The sequence below is a fragment of the Filicampus tigris genome, chromosome 6 (assembly GCF_054856515.1).
Source record: "Filicampus tigris isolate MCC_2025a chromosome 6, RoL_Ftig_1.0, whole genome shotgun sequence".
Classification (NCBI taxonomy): Eukaryota; Metazoa; Chordata; class Actinopteri; order Syngnathiformes; family Syngnathidae; genus Filicampus; species Filicampus tigris.
The window spans coordinates 13,357,825-13,376,275 of NC_141222.1; the positions used below are offsets into that span (position 1 = coordinate 13,357,825).

General features: G+C 38.9%; 1 protein-coding gene across 1 annotated transcript in view; it reads right to left on the reverse strand.

Moving 5' to 3' along the window:
• The window catches only part of sgcz (sarcoglycan zeta), a 301,050-nt gene that overhangs the window by 42,408 nt on the left and 240,191 nt on the right, over positions 1-18,451 (reverse strand). The window contains exon 4 of the mRNA XM_086034706.1: positions 15,853-15,940. Within this exon, the coding sequence (XP_085890832.1) occupies positions 15,853-15,940 (88 nt within the window). The remainder of the gene's footprint in view (positions 1-15,852; positions 15,941-18,451) is intronic.

An 18,451-nucleotide genomic window follows, 5' to 3' on the forward strand; every position in this document is an offset into this window, starting at 1 on the left:
AAAATGATATCAATGCTAGGGAGGACTTTTGAAGCAGTAAAAAAAATAATATTTCATAAAGAGAAAACTATAACAATTTATTGGTTTAAAGTAGTAACTGAGACGTTGGGTTTGTTTTTGCTTCACCTCCCCGCCCCATTCAATGAAGTTGTTTATCCAAATTATATGCAATAAAATATGCAGTATAATCCATTCATCCATTTCCAACCACTTATCTTATTCAGGGTTGCAGGGAAGCTAAAATCTATCCCTAGGTGACTGTGGGCAAAAGCCAGTCACGAGACACACTTAATGACAAACAACCATATTCACAATGACTTGCCAAAAAAAAATAGCCAGCGCATACTACTACAGACAGCAGTGTTGGGCAAGGTACTTCCAAAATGTAATAGATTTCATATTACTAGTTACTTGCATTTGAAAGTTTCTTTACAATATTAAGTTACTCTAATTCGAAGTAACTGCACAGCTGGTTAAAGATCTTTAACTATAATGTGTGTGGTATAATGTTTAACGTTTAGACCAGGGGTCGTCCACCAAGTCCGGTCCTCAAGGGCACCTATGGTGTGTTGCAGCGGGGAGAGATGGGAAACATGCAGGATAGTTGCCCTTGAGGACCGGACTTGGTGACCCCTGGTTTAGACTCTATGGTGGGAGATCAATTCCTTTGATTAATGTTTTTATCATGAACCAGGCTGTGTACTATGAATAAAATTATCAACATACAGTACCTGTACTCAAATTAATCCGCACACATGGGAAATGAAAATATATGTTTATATTGCGCAATATGTGTTCCTGTTATCAATAAGTCAATGCGTTATTTTAATGTATTGAAGTATAATTGATAATTGGTTTATAAAATCGATAGATAGTAGCAGTAAAAAATACTAGAGAATTATAACTAGTTACTCGTTGACTTAATTACTGCCTAAATGAAAATTATTACAGTAATGCATTACTTTTATAACGCCTTACCCCCAACACTGACAATCAGTGACTCCAAAATAGCTGTATCAACAAAGTTATATGAAGATGTTTTTCTTCAGCAGTGTGAGCAAACATGACCCCTAACTTTTTAAGATAAGCCGCTGTTCAGTGAATAAGAGAATGAATGTCTGAAAGTGGAGCGATGAAAGGCAAAAGCAATTGCATTATTTTGTCGTGTCTATGAGGCAACAACATGAAACCATAGGGTCACCACACTTAAATGAAATATTTTCACTTGTCAAAAAAGCAGGGCCAGACCTATAATCTTTTCAAGTGTTTCTTCAACAAAGAAATATTCACAATTTGACCAAAAGTGTTTAATAGCAAGTAAAACTAGTAAAATGGAATGATATGAAGTTCTTTGCAAGTGCTACAGACGACAGAATGGGGGCCAAATGATTTCAATATCTTGTTATATTAATTAACATAGTAAAAGATGAGAAGGAGAGACAGTGGGGAGACAAATTAGTGCTGTTTGTTGGCTTCATTTATCAATCTGAGTCTGCAATGATAAATTGGAGGAATAAAGGGCTAGAGGAGAATGGACCATTCATGATGAACAAGTATGATCTGTTTTATTTGACAAGTTATTGTTCACATTAGGGCTGAATGATTAATTGCATTTGCAATATAATCGCGATTTGAGAATCGAACTTTGTAATAGCGAAGGCTGCGGTCTAAATGGTCATTGCGTTATTGACATAGGAGAAGAGAGGGGGATTCAATGAAAGCTAAGCTAATGCTTCCGGACTCGCTTTTATTCGCGCTAGCTTTCAGCTTTCTAACATGCTTGATCCTTTTTACCTCGCATGGTTAAAACTTACCGTGTGTGGAAAACTGCCATCCTATGTCGCCCTGCGTGTGCAGGGAAGTGTCATGGGTGTCGGATGTGTGCCGCTGTTGTAAGAGATGACTTCGATTTGTCTTTGAAGTTTGAGCCCACACGCAGAGACGATAGTGTGCGTCTCCTTGAGCCACGACAAATAAAAATGCAACCGTGCAAAGTTGTCAAGCGGTTAAATATTAAGAGGATGAATTCGGCTGCATGTTTCGAACCAAAAGACAGTCGAAAAGATGTTTAACACGAAGAGTACGAGAGCAGTCATTTTGACTTTCAAACTTTGATGTGTTATTACTCTGCGTATATAGATATAAGATATCCTTAATTCTGTGTATATTTCATTATAATGAGGCCATTTTAGGTATTTCGGTATAAAATATATATAATATTTAGGTATTAAAAAATATAAATGTAGTTACAAGTCATTATTTCTTGAACTACGGCGTCCCAGTCAATTTGACGGTTCTACTTAATCTTTCGCCCATTGTGCTGGGACGCCGGCGCCGGGTTTCAATAGCAACCAGTGGCTGCATTGAGAAAAGCTGCTGGTTACCATGATCTATCAAAATAAAAGCTTATAGAGTAGAGGAAATGTTATATCTGTGTCAAAACATTGACGAGTCGGAGGATGAATTGCTTGTCTGACACACAGCGAGTCCGAGTAAAAAAGTGCCCATGGTGAGGAGGAGGAGGAGGAGGCGTTTTGCGTGGTTATACCATCCAGCCAACAATGAGGTGCAGCCTTTCTGCATGCACACTAATTTTGTTGTTGTTTTTTGGAGTCATCTTTTAAATTCTTTAATTTCAGCAATTGCCAAAAGAGAGGGCATAATCATGCACTTTTTTTTGTCTGCATTAAATAAAAACCAATAGCAGTTGGACATTTAGGACACTTTGCAGTCTGGCATCTTATGGACATGACATAAGTTCAGTTGTTCACTAGTTAAGCTTGCTATAAGACTACATCATATCTGTCAATATATTGCTTTGTTTTGCAGGTGGTTTATACAGCAAACATATTGTGTAACCTACTAATTAATTCAAACTGCCATACATGGACAGTTTTTCTCCAGAGTCTACACGAGTCTAATGTCTAATGAAGGGGTAGGCTAATGCAATAAACTGCAGGATTTATTTGGAATTTGCATAAGACTTGGTGAGGTCTTGCAATAATGCGTAATGACAGCTTATGTGTATTGCATGAAAGGAATTCATCCTAAGAATCTTGTTTTTTTAGTATCTGATATATTGCCATCTTGGAGGTCCTTTGCAATTATACGTTTTTATTTTCTGCTGTTTGCTCTGTGCAGTATAATTACTATGACAACAGTGAAAGAAATGTGCCACTAACCTCATTGATTTAACATACAACAGAAAATGCAGACACATTTGAAATATAAGGTAGCTTGAATCATCCATCCATTATCTATACCGCTTATCCTCACAAGGGTCGACGGAGTGCTGGAGCCTATCACAGCTGTCAACGGACAGTAGGCGAGCCAAGCACAGGGCACACAGAGACAAACAAACATTTGCACTAACAATCACACCTAGGGGCAATTTAGAGTGTCCAATCAACCTACCATGCATGTTTTTGGAATGTGGGAGGAAACCATAGTACCCGGAGAAAATCCACGCACGCACAGAGAGAACATGCAAACTCCACACAGGAAGGCCGGGGCCGGATTCGAACCCACGACCTCTGCACTGTGAGGCGGGCGTGCTAACCAGTCGATCACCGTGCCGACTCGCTTGAATCAATGTTTGGTTAATTTTGTAAACCAGCGGTGCCCACGTAAATTCCCCGAGAGCCTCTATCCAACCTGTGTTTACATAGATAGATAGGTCTATTGGGCTTCTCTGAGATTGCTGATGAGATGGTCATTTGAATCATATAAATTGGAAGAGGGAGACATGTAAAACAGGCTGGATTGAGGCTCTTCGGGCGGGACTTGGGCACCCCTGCTGTAAACCTATGTTGCCACTACCTACAAAGTTAAGTTTGTCATGGTCTGTTTTGTGTTGACGTCATCTGCTCTGTGTTCCAGCTGATTAGCTGTGGGGACGTGTCCTTCGGCGCCGCACCTGTGCGGCATTAACAATCAAGGGCTTTAAAAGGACTGCGGCGTCAAGAGCTCGTCGTGAGATTATTCACCTTGCTTACGTCCATCAAACCTAGTGTCTGGTTTTCTCAATCTGCTAAATTATCTTGTAGTTTTGATCGCGTGTTTTTGCCCGGGTATTTCGGTATTTTTTTGTTAGTTATCTTTGGTCGTGATTTTTATTTATTTATTTATTTCCCTGATCCCTCTGTGGCAGGTGATTTTGCGTTTACTTGTTCTCCTTGCCTTTTGCAAGTGTTTTTGGTTTTCCCTTGTTTTTTCTAGGCAGTCCGCCTGCGCTTTATTTTGTACTTTGTACGGTAGTAAATTGGTTGTGTTTTTGTAAATAAATATTGTTCAAATCTTCGCTTGTCTACGTTTGTGGGATCCACTACATTTCCGGGTTTTACGTAACCCGACAAAGTTAAATACTCGAAATGTGGCCACTAAAGAGGGTTGGAACATTGGTTCTGTAGATGAATCCTTACTAATATAGGAACAAAGAGAAGAGGAATGACGTTTTCCAACAGCCTCCTTTGGCTGTGGCTGCCATGTGGAGCAAACGTAAAGCTGAATATTGGAAAAAAAAAAAGACTCAGTTTATTACGCTGTAACTTTTTTGCAGTCAATAAATTATTCATTTTCAGACACATTACAAGCTCATAAAAATGAAAAAATGAAGAAAAAAAAGATGTCTCCTTTTCCCCTTTGTCCTTTGGCTTGATTGATATCAAACAGAGGAATGTTAGCCTTAATACCAAGGTAAAGATTGCATCTTTAAAATGATGAGGTGGCTCTAGACTTATCACATGACTGTAAAATATGGTATATTTCCATAGGCAGGTCTGCTGAAATAAGTCAGGGGCAGTTCATCAATGGTGTGTGTGTGGAGAGAGTGGGGATATGGTCCAACAAAACAAAAAAAAAAAGAAGAATTTAGTAGTTTCTTTACAGAAAGGACATTCTATGAAAACTCGAAAGAATTTATAAGCTTGTCCATGACCTTATCCAGAAACAAAAGAGAAATGATAAGTTCCCATTAACATTTGTCTTTATTTACTCATAAAAACAAAAAAAGTCATGGTTTCTGTTGAAGGACAATGTCAGAATAAAAAGAAGTTCAATCATCGTTATTGCACGGTGTATAACCACTGAGGTGAGGATAAGCGAGGTCATACCTCAAGCATTATACAGTACATTGTCCAAACAAGGTTACAATGTCAAGCCTGCAACTCACTATCAAGCTGAAGAATGTCTCCATATAGCTGTTGTATCCAATTCCACACATATGGACAAGTAATGAAAATATAGTGTGCCGTATGGCGCGGCAAAACATAGCTTAGTCAATTGAGCTTTGCATAATTTAGGTAGAATTAAAGCTATAGGTCCAACAATGGCAGTGCATCCATGTCTTTATTGAGTGCTTGGCAGCCTCTTAAATGTATTTCAGTTCATTAATGCGCCAAGCAATGCATTATTAAATGGCTCATTAAAATTATTGACTTGATCATGGACTGGCTTTATAAAATGGGCAATGGGCTGCCTGATCTATTGATTGGATGAGGCACTGATACAGAATCATACTAATTTCAGAATTATCTTTTTTTTTTTAATTCTCTGCTGCCAATTAAAGGCAGAAAGACCTCACTCTAGCTAAAAATGAGATCACTGTGAAACATGATTGTTATGTGCATCATTTGTTTCTCAGAGGGAGATTTGCAAAGATGTAGATTCCTAATTAGAATGTGTGTAATGGAACAATTGAATTTTATGCAAGGCTTTGCAAGTGCTCACTCTCCGCACACTAATCAGAAACCAATTTTCGCCGACATTCAGCTGCTTAACTGTGACACCCAAATCATGTTTCAAAAACGCAATTGCATTCATTATATTCATCACATTTTTTATTTGTGCACAAACAAATCCAGAAATCTTAACTACAAGGGCACATAGTACAGTAAAAGCTTATGCCTTGAGAACATCAACGTACTTTTAGCGCATAGAGTATCATAAAGCACCGATTAACCTTTTGCCTTTCAGTCCCTTAATTTCAGCAATTTTATAATCCCAATTTCCAAGCAACAGCATCGGAAAAATGAGCTGAGTGATTCCACCCTGATAAAAGAGAATGTAATTAGTGTAAGAAGTTAAAGATGATGATAGCGATAAAATGGAGTTTAGAAGGCAGTAACAAAGTCGATGGGGAATTAATGTGTTGCATGAAGAGATGAGATCCATGCATGATTAAAAAGCTTGCGTGAATAGTAGAAATGACAATCAAGATAGAGAGCACCCAGACCTTAAAAAGAGGATACCAAAATGTGCATTCATTAATGGATTTGTATTAATTGTATTTATTTTGATTCAAATTCTTCAAACACATAATTTAAAAAAGTACTTTTTAATACATCATTCGTCAGCAGCTGGGCCAACCGTCCGTCATAGTCAGTCCCTCATTATTTAAAGCTGAACAAATCTGTCATCTTCAGTCTGTCTCTCCTCCCTCATTATTTTCACCACCGCTAAATTACGGTTCATCACCACTATTTTCAACAACCAGTCTGTCAGTCCATCATTATTATTTTAACCACAGTTCCGTCATCGGAAGTGAGACATGGCCCTCATTAGCCCGCCACGTTCACCTGCTTGAGGGTTTCCACCAATGGCGTCTGCGCCGCAGTGGCAAAATGAGGTGGTGGCAACACATCACAAACGCAGGAGTGCTGAAGAGTGGCAGCTGTAACTCCATCAGGGCAACCCGACTGCGTTGGCTTAGTCATGTCTGCAGCATAGGATCCCAAAATAGCTACTGTTTGGAGAACGATCTGAGGGAGAGCGGTCTAGAGGAAGACCAAAGAAGCGTTGGAAAGACTGTGCAAAGGATGATCTGTACATTTGTGGATTCACAGAAAACTGGTTTGACCTGGGGGGGGGGGGGGGGGGGGGGACCCGGGTTATCCTTCTTAGTTAACTCCGCCTCGTTTTTTTTTCCCCAGAGATTGACATTACACTGTGGATTATAATGAGCTATGCATGGTGGGCTCACCACGGTGGTATTCACTGAATACTTAAGTCTGCTTGCTTAAACAAGTCTGTTTGTCTTCGGGACAAAAAAAAACATTTTATGTAACTTGTTTTGATTTATTAATCCGTGCAAAGAAACTTCATTTACACACTTTTTACATGCCTTTAAGTAGTAAACGCTTTGAATAGATGTACTATAGGAGTCACTGCATAAAATGCTGATAAAGATAACAATCAGAGAGAGACCCAATGAGTTAAGGGGACTTGTTCAAGGGCATGGCAATAGTGCTCGCCGAATTGCCACTCACAATTTTCACATTTTTAAAAAAATGCAAAGTACTGTTCTATAATTTGCTGATGAAATGTAGAGATGCATGACTTGTCTTTACTAAATGCACATGGCTTGTCTAGTTAGCCAAACAAAAAATAGCCCCCCTACATGCAAGAGTGCTGCCAATACTTCTCCGGCTTCAGGGACATGAGAATTGATAGGAGATGAAACGTCAATATGACAGCCAGGGCATAACACACAAACACACTCACATACATAGTGCTGTAATGATTTGCAGCCATGCCAAGATAACGGCACACAAAAATCAGAAGGAACCTGAGGAATAACTGCTCTGGTCAAATAAAAATGTTGCCAATGCTGCACTGCTCCCATTTTAATTCTCAGGTAAAGAACTTTACACATGCTTGGAATATTATTTATTATTATTATTATTATTTTGTATAATTCTCTGCTTAGAACGTAGCAACAGTTCGGGGAAGGCCCTTGTCCATTGCAGCATGACAGTGCACCAGTGCACAAAGCAAGGACCATACAGACATGGCAGCACGAGTTTGCTGTCGAAGAACCTGAGGACCCGTACCTCAATTCCATCAAAATGTTTGGGATGGACCAGAACGGAGATTGTGAGCCAAGCCATCACCAATATCAATAGCAACTTAATGACAATGCAGTACAACTGCAAAATGAGAAATGAGACATAGTGGGAGAGGGTGACAGAATAAGCAGAAGTTAAACTTAATAGTTATGTGATTAGTGTGGTCCGTGAAGGTTCATGTCAGTATTTTATAGTTGAGAACTGTGCTCTTTGTCTATTCCTTTTGAAGGCTGGAATTTAACTGCTAATACTGTAACATCACTACCTAGGTGGGTGAAAAGGCAGGGCTTCAAAACTCCAAAAGTCCACACATCATCTTTATGGTTGGCCATTAAGAAGACAAAGATGAAAGGTTCTCACTCACATTAAATGAGCTGACAGCGACAGAGAGGATGGAGAGAAAGATGAGAAAGAGGGATGAAAGGAAGTGATTGAGTGCAAGAAAAATGAGATGAAGTGCCCAAGGCCAACAAGCGTACGCTGAATCTCTTCTACAGCAGATGTATCCTCAAGGGAGCTCACATGTTAAGTTTGTTTTTGAAACTTAAGTTAAGGCACTTACAAAGTGAGCAGTTTCATCACAAGGGAGAAAACCCCCCATCAAACTACTCTAGTAGTAGGTCCTTTTACATCAACATCTTCAGCTCTGTCTGGACTTTTTGACACTGGCTACGTATGTACTGTACACTGAAAAAATGGTGTGTTGAATTTACTGCACAAAAGAGAATCATCTGGATCCAGGCACCTTTTCTAAGTAGAAGTATAGTCTACAAGTAGATGTACTGTATAGTCTAATTAAAAAATTGTACCCGGATTCAGATGATTTAGTTTTGTGAACCACTTGACAAAATTAAAAACGTTTTCTTTTTTTTTTCCATGTATGCATACATTGACCAGGTTTAGTTTGGTATTGCCGCTTTTTCACACTTTAAGTTCGATATTTGAATAAACTAAGTCTGCCTCCACACACAAGGAGGTGATGATGCTTCTTTTCAGTGTATTATTCAACAAGGAAGAAGTTGTTGCAGGGAGGTGGGATGTGGTTGCTACCTGCCAGTAGTTACCATTGAAAACGTGTTAACTCTTTACATCTCATGTGTGCGCTATCATTTAATTTTTTTGCACATAGATCTACCTTGACAGCTGTGGATTTGGTGACGGTAGCTGAGAGAGCGAGAGAAAAAAAGTTGTAAATTCCTCTTGAAGCGTTTCAACACAGTTTGCCCACTTTTACAACAGGTGTCATCATGTAACTGTTGTTACGACCTACACTACTATTTATTGTGTCATCATTTCAGAGTTGAAAAAGTTTCATGTATGCACCACCACTTTTTACATGTGTTCTCCTATGACCCACTTATTTTGTTGTGAATTAACATTGTTTAATATTGCGTTTTTGGAATAAGTGTTAATCCACTAATTTTTAGCCATCTACGGGGGCAGCCATTTTGTCTCACATTTGCTCACAACGACGGCTCAGCTTCAGAAAACAGGTCAGCCGTGATTGGTCATTGTGAGCTGTTGTGATGTCAATTTCAGTCGAGAGAAGACAAAATGGCCGCCTCCAGAGATGGCTAAAAACAGGTGCATTTTGCTGCATCACTTATATTCCACAAATGCAAAATTAATCAGAATGCCGTGTTTCAACTAGTGGGCCTGCTGGGAACATATTCTTGAACAAAATATGTTTGCCTGGACATCCGCTTTAAATGCAACATCTTTCAAAATTGAAATTTCCAACAGAATAAAATGTACTGGCAGGATTCACTGGATTTACAGTGACACAATAGACAAAACACAAACAGAATTTATTAATTTTACAAAATAAATTCACAGGCATTTCTTTCGTAGTTATGGTACAGTTCACCATTTTACATTTGTGTTCAACACCATCCATCCATGGACTTTACATTTGTTTCACCTTTCCAGTTCAGTGACATATGATTTTGCACCTCTCATACAAGTAAAAGTAGTTACGGTATTCCTCTTGTGATGGAATACAGATCAGGGTTTTACAGAGGTGAAATATTTCTGCTTCAAATGTGGTGTCTTTGTGAAGAGGGAAAACATTTTGTTTTATTTTCAATTCCTCAGAGGAAGGGGTTCTCTATATGTTTTTGTTTGTGTGTGTGAGAGATAAAAAGACATAAATCTGTTGCTGAGTCAGCACAAAGGCAGCGGGAAGCAGTGGTGGCCAAGACACAGGGGTTTTCAGATAATCCTCCGGAGAATTCATTCTTTTCCATTCTGTTTTATCAAGGAGCACTTAGACCTTTAAACTAATCGCACGCGTGTGTGTGTTGCGTTTGAACTCAGAGTATCCGTGTGAAGACAGTTGTCACAAGGTCTCTGTGCATTGCATTTTAATGTGTATGTAAAGTCATTTGTATTCAGGAGAAATTCCTAGCTTGTGCTTAGCATTGTCCAGTGTGTCAATTTGTGTGCGTGGGGGTATTCGTGTGTGTGTGTGTGTGTTACTACAGAAGGTAGGTCATGCAGCACAGTTCATGTCATCCTCTGGCGGCCTGACTAAATTGACTGCAGACTGTCTCGCCAACCAATTTTACAGACTGATTTTGCCTACTCCGAGATAGGCATGCAGGCACACTCACATTCATCAGCATTAAAGTGGGTTTCTTGGTGAGCAAAGCTGCTTTGGGGAGCTTTAACAGTAGGAAGGGAGCTGTCAGGGATTTCCTACCTTCAAAGTCTAAGAGAAGGCAAGGCTTTACATGTGTGGACGTGGGAGTGCCTAGTCAGCTTATGAAGAGAGCTGACATGTAATGTAAATGCACTACGGCAGTGGTGCCAGACCTTGACAGTAGATGCTTTTTGCGTAGCGGCAATCATTCGCGGGGGTGACCGTGGAGGGAGCATGAACTTATGACACGACTGATTGCTGCTTTTGTTTTTGAGGAATTACTTTGCACAACGGCTTTATTTACTCCACATTGCTTTGGGTATACTATACGGCCACACAATCGAGGGTGAGGAACAATCTTGTTGAAATAGTTTCATCGTGGGACGATAACGCAAACTCACGGCTGCCCATCAGCTGCGTGTTTGGTCATTATTTACTACAGAGGGTAAAGCTGGACTCCAATTGGATGCTATTACGCACATTTCCGCAAATTCCGCCACATCTGAATATAATAATTCATGATCTTTTAATCACAAAGTCCTATTTATATTGCCCTTTGGGAGGGATTCGATAGAGTTGGGGGTGTTTAGTTTTTGTTTTATAACTTTTTTTGCATGCGTCTCTATCTGTGGCCGGGGTGCTTGGGGATCACTGCACTACAGTGCATTTCACAAGGTAAGGAAAGAACACCTGAATTTAACTTAAAATGTGACATATTTCAAAATACACCACTGAAATACCACTTGAAGCATTGTAGTGTATTTTCTTTTCTTTTAAATTACGTTGTGTACGAACATGTGAATCTGTATGGTGCATTTTTATCTATACTCATCCAAGCATCGATGACACTCATAGGCGGTTTTACAAGGTTTCAAGGGGTTGCAGCTGCCAACCTTACCAAATGCTTTGACCCTTGTTGACAAACTCATGAATATCCATCCATCCCTTATCCAAACCGCTTATCCTCACAAGGGTTGTGGGGGTGTTGGAGCCTATACCAGCCGTCTTCGGGGTACACCCTGAATTGGTTGCCAGCCAATTGCAAGGCACACACAAACAAACAAACATTCACCATCATACCTCGGGGCAATTTGGAGTGTTCACTTGCTCTACCATGCATGTTTTTTGGAATGTGGGAGGAAACCGGAGTACTCGTAGAAAACCCAGACAAGCATGAGGAGAACATGCAAACTACACACAGGAAGGCCGCACCCGGAATCGAACCCCAGAGCTCTGCACTGTGAGGCGAGCATGCTAGCCAGTGTTGTGCTTTGTTTTTTTTTTTCATTTTCAGGGTGCACACCACATTTTGATTTTGTTGATCAAATTAAAGCTTTTTTTTAAATTATACATACTAGTGAAGCGAAGAAAAAATGTTTTGGATGAATAAAGGTTACCCAAAAACATAAAATAAAAACCAAGTTAGTTTTTAGACAGTGATTCCAGTTTTCGGTCCGCTGCAACTCATCCTATCTGTTTTTTTTGTCACTTTTCTATTTTCAAGACGTATTGCTAATAGTGTTCTATCTTGATGCTCAAGAGTTCTACCTTGGTCTAGGAGGACACTTCCCTTTTATAACCTTCCTATTTTGTTTGTACTTGGTCTAGATTTGAGATATTGTTGCCTGGGAACAACCAACGTCTTTTCCAACATTCCGTTATGTTTTAACTTCTTGAGAACGTGTTATAATTCTCACCATTGTTGTTTTCTTATGTTGGGGCCATGATTCATGTAAATCCACTTGATGCAACAGCTCTCCAAGGTGTGAGCCCTCTTAACTGTGGACTAATTAGCAGCTTCAATCTGATGCAGGAAATTGTTTTAGAACCAAAAATTACAAGATGATTCCACAATTCTTTTCCTCAGAAATAAGGGATTCCTATATTTTTTTTCTACTTTCTCAAAAATGGACTGAGTCAGAAGCTAGAAGTGTGGTATTTGAATAACAAATATTTTGGGAAACATACATGAATTCTGTATGATAAAATTTTCCAAACATGAAAGAATCGCCCTAGAAATTGGAATTATTTTATGACCATTGAGGTTTTGTTTTCTTTTAATACAATGTTGCCTGTGATAAAATGTAGGGCATTTTCAGACTGTTTTGATTTATTAGACCGCAATTTCTGACAGCTTAATTTTTGTCACTGTAAGCTGTATTACAGTACATTGTTTTCCTCATCATTTTGTTTGCGGTTCACATCGATGCATTTTGTAGGATCAATTTACACATTCCCTGCCTTAGTCTGTTAGAGCAGTGTTTTCCAATCTATATTGAGCCAAGGCAACTATTTTACATTGACAAATCTCATGGCACACCACCAAACAAACATATCTCAAATAGTATGAATACTAAAATAATGATCTTGTCTATACTGTATTTTCTCACAAATTGACTTAGTGTGAAATCTGGGATTGTTTCATTGTACACAAAGATGATACATTTATAGGAAGACGTGTTATTATGTTGTATGAATGCATTTGTCACTGGCATAGAGGGATGAACAAAGAAATATTTCTAATTAAAAAAAAGTAACAACTGTTGGACAAATCAAGTGAAATTGGATAGTTTTACCACAGGCAAAGAAAGAAAGAAACATTGATTTTGTAGGTGACAAATGTTTAGGCCTTGGTGAAGGTCTGTAAGCTCTCACTGCTCTGTTTATATTTACAGGATAACTCTTATGTATGATGTGTCTTATTTTGTCATGCACAGCTCATCATATTTTGTAATTGCATACTACTCAATAAACAGTAAACAGGCAATTGCCTCACATCTTTTTTTCTTTTAGCTTGGTATGTTTTATTAAAAATTTATTCTAGCACAGTCAAAGTTAATTTCAATGCATATATTACAATGTATTGCCTTTATGATTATGTGATTATGCATTCCATCAAGCTGTATGGTGTGATTTGTGTCTCCTGTCACAGGATGTCAAGGAAATGCTTGAAAGGCCTTTAGGCTGCTACTGAACTTTGTCAGAAAGACGTAAACTAACCTCAAACAGCCCAACCCCATTTTATTTACAATTCCTTGTATAATAAAGTCCATGTACTCTTGGATTGCAATTTTCAGTTCATCGTTATGTCATCACTGTCTAGTGTGGTGCTACAGCAAACCACAGTCATTCCAAAAACTCTACACTTTATTCTGTTTTAAAAGACACAGGCATATTTTTCCACAATTTAAAACAGTTCCCGGGTGTCGATTAAAAATCATTTATTTAAACAGGATGAACCCATTGAGATACATCTTGTTTGAGAGGGATCCCCATTAACTTCATCTTGATTACATGTATGTGGCATTCTCAACATACCCCTAAAGATCAAGAATGATCAAAAAACAAAATAAAAACAACAACAAAAAAAACTATTTTCTTTCTTGTAAAATATCAGCTTTAGGGGCCAGCCGTGATCCTGCCCTGTACTGCTGAGGCAATGGTGAGCCCGTCTTTCATCATACTGACCACAGTAACTTGTGACTTACACTTAAACTTTAGATTGAGAGTTATTACTTGTACATATGTGACTTACTCCACCCTTGGTGTGCTATAACAGGCATGTGCAACATAAAAAAAATGAAAAAACATCCTCTGCTAGGTTCTGTATTTAAAGCCGAAGTCAACCCAAACATATTTTTTTTCAAGAATATGTTCCCAGAAGCCCCACTAGTTGAAACACGGCATTCTGATTAATTTTGCGTTTGTGGAATCTAAGTTAAGCATCAAAATGCACTCGTTTTTAGCCATCTCTGGGGGCGGCCATTTTGTCTTCTGTCGACTGAAAATGACATCACAACAATGACCAATCACGGCTGACCTGTTTTCTGAATCTGAGCTGTGATTGGTCGTTGTGAACAGAAGACAAAATGGCCGCTCCCAGAAATGGCTAAAAACAAGTGCATTTTGTTGCTTAACTTAGATTCCACAAACGCAAAATTAATCAGAATGCCCTGTTTCAACTAGTGGGCTCGCATAGAACATAATCTTGAAAAAAAAAAAAATGTTCGCGTTGACTTTCACTTTAAGGGTTGGCTCCCAAGGTGCAAATTCAAGTGTCAAGAGTACAAAAGCTCAATAGCTCTAAGAGTAACAACACAGTGACAACTCATTGTAACCCTTAAGACTTTCTGTAATGTTTGTTTTTTTCCTGAGCCATTGACCTCATATTCCTTCGACTTGTAACCTGCTCTTTCTGTGAAACAGAGACTGAATGAAAAGCGCAGCAGGGAAGTTTGTGGAGGTAAACTCCACAGCTGCTGATAGTCAGCAGCTAAATGTGCAAAAAACCAAGACGCTTCTACATAGGGTGAAACTATAAGTAGTTCTTAGAATAACAGCTATTATACACTGTGGTTATATGGCTAATTAATGTCCCATGATGATAAAAAAAACCCAAAACATTTACTCTCACTATTCAATTTAGCATTTTCACTAAAACACCATAAAACACTGTGATTAAAATATTTACATTCCAAACGATCGATGAACTGAATAGTTATTTTCATCATATATTCAAAGTGCTCATTTTCACTCACGACCCCCCCTCCCACACACACACACACACACACACACACACACCCACACCCCCCCCCCACACACACACACACACCCACACACACACAGCCTCCCCCCACACACACACGTCTTGATGGGCGTAAACAACACATAAATGGTGGCACATTAATCATAACTCTCCTGTTATTGTAGTCTCATAATTAACACATCTCTGTTTACGTTGTGCACGCGACATTAGGAGGCTTACCTTTCTAAGTCATTAAACACTAATACTACTGGTTACTTTAATTTACTTCTCTCCAATCAATCAACCAGAAAAATGTGCAGACATTAGCTGGCAAATTCCCATCGAGAATGAAGACATTTGAACACACCACACTGATCTCTCCCCACTGCTGGATGAATGAAAATGAGTCATACGCTGGGCAGACACATTTGTCATCCAAAGCATTACAGCATGCAACTTTCATAACAGATTTGTTGAAAGTCTTTGCATGCTTGCCTGAGTTATTGAATTCTATAGGAAGGCGTCATACATGCCACACTTGCTCAGAATTATATCTTCTGAAGAACAATAGGCTTTCACTAATCCAATTAGAGCAGATAAAAATGATTCGGTCAAAGAAAAAATTGCTTTCAAGGCTCAGTGAGAAAGCCTAATGGAAACAGATAGCATTTAGTTTAGTAAACAGAGGGGGGTAAATGCATTTAGGAAGTCAAGCAAAAACAAAGCAATATAACTTAATGTCCTTTGAGAAATGATCTATTTTCTTTTATGTGCTTTTTTCGCTCTTCACATGATGTGCGTGTGCAGGCGTGCGTGTGCAAGTGTACGCGTGCGCGCCTTACCCACTGTGAATTGACCAGTCAGTTGTCCGTCATCAGTCCGAGCATTGATAGTCACATTTCTATCCGACTGCATGATCAATGGACTGTCCTGCAAAGAGGCACAGAGAGGTATCATTAGAATGACTGCCTCAGTAAGTTTACGACAAATGTGAATTATCAACCTATACGGCAACTGAAATGAACAAATGCCTCCGAGTTCTCCCATTCGCTATACTTCCACCAAGAGCATAAGCGACAAGTCGTTTTTTCTGGATTGTGAGGCCCAGGTGGAACCGGTGACTCGTCACCATGTTCTCCTTGTTAAGGTCTGATTGCGACACTTGTTCACACTCTTTATCACTCCTCACTTTTCTTCCATTTGATCTCTGCAGTTACATGATTTCCTTTCCCATTCCTCTCGTTTGTTTTATCTTTATATGCCTTGAAATTGCTTCTTTGTTTGTCACCATTAATTGAATAGCTCACAGGTGGCTGAATTTGTGGGAGGGTTTGCCCAATTGAATACTTTGTTGCATGCCGGTCTGAATTCCAAATGAGAGTTGTGTTCAAATTGCACGTTTCGGCTCACTGAAATAGAAAAACACATCCTCCATATATCACTTTCAAATTTACGCTCAACATGCGCTTAAGAAATACCTGGGTATCAGATTACCTGACAGAAGACACCATGCAGCATCATGAAAAAAAATGAAATGAGGAGTTTCAAACTGAAAACACCTTTTTGTAACCGAAAAGTCATAAATTACTCAAACATAGCATTTAACCAATAAAACACACTCGATATGTCAAGGAATACAAGTGCTGGAAAGAACTATTTGATATATTGACATCAGTAAATAATTACATGCTTTGATGTATTTTCTGTTTTCTTTTGAACAGGAAATTTGACAATTGATGTGATAATTAGCATTTATATTCAGTTTTGATTAAAGAATGTCGACCAGGGGCGGAGCCATGGGTGGGCCTGGGTGTGCACAGGCCCGCCCAGATTGACAGAATGCCCACCCAGTGACATGCATGAAACAAATACATACTTTTCGATTTTTAGTAAATTATAATTCAATTATTATTATTTTTTTTTGGTATTTCGTTGTGTTTTTTATTTCATTGGTTGTCAATGGAATGTCTGAACTTCATATTATTCAGTTTGTCATTTTATTTGAATGCACAATGTGTCAGGATAGAATGATTGTGCTCAGTGAGAGAAATATTCAGGCCCACCCTGATTTATTCCAGGCCCACCCATTAGCCACGTTCTGGCTCAGCCCCTGAGGTCGACGTAATAGTGAATTAACCATTACAGAAACATACGCAACATATTTTGGTAACTACAGCTTTACATTAGGTGGTATTTTAAATGTTTTAATATCTGTATATTATCTTTCTCTTGTTTTTTTTCTTCAATTTTTGGAGGGGATATTTAGAAATTCGACCGAAACACAATCACAGCACCTGCTTGGATCTAAATGTATGAGGCGGATTGTGCTCCTGACATCACATTAAGCAAAGACACACGAGCATGCAAAGAAAGCATGGCACATTTGACTGGTGTGTACCAAGCACACGCACACAAACACACACACTAATTAGAGAGGTTTTAATTAAGGTCATGTACATGGTCACACAGATCATTACAAACACACACACATGTGCACACAACAGCCACTCAGCCACACAGGTAGACAACAAAATGGTTTGATGCACATTGCACTTCTCATGTGCTCCCAAAAGGATGCACACAGGATTAATTATTTTCAGCAGGGCGTGGGATAGGCTTCACTATATTATCTTTCCACTCTGTTTAAAGCGTATGGCTGCTTTGTGCAGCTTGACAGATGTAATGTTCTCCACATCATTCCAGCTCAACGGGCAGTGCATATGAGCGGCTCTGATGCCATTCACTTAGTGCGTTGCTCAGTCATCTAGAACTATGACTGTATATGGAAAATCTTATTTCATTAAGTAACCGTATGCAAATTAATGGAAATTAGAGCTGTAAATAATGAATATTAAGCAGACGCTAATTCCTATTTGTAGAACAGCTGGTTGACGCCAAACAATGGGACTGGTGGGAGGATAGAGTCACCATAATTGCATCTACTATAATGTCTTTACAAAGTCGAGTATCAGATACCATTTCTTGACTCCTTATCATTAAAGAATACGTGTAACAATACAATATATCATCACTACAAATCAGGGAAGGAATGGCCACTGCCTGGGCTCATTTGGGAAGCCCTATCACGCTTTAACTTTGTTATTGTATTTTGATTATGCCATCCAAAAATAATGTGATGGTATGCAATATTAAATATAACGCTCACCTACTTCCGCCGGGTTAAAGTTAGGCCACGTAGCCATGGTTTCTGTACAGGCTTACTATTGTTAAGCTGAGTTTACGTTCCATAATTCCACTTCGTTTCTTAGTTTTGCCCCAGAAACTGTATTTTTGATGTCAACCCACAAGTTTTATATTGGATTTAAGTCCAGGGATTGGTCTGGACAGTTCAGAATGTTATTGGTCTGGAACCATTATGCCCCTTGCTTATTTTTGTGATTTATTTGGAACCCTTGTTGAAACTCCACACAAAGGCATTTT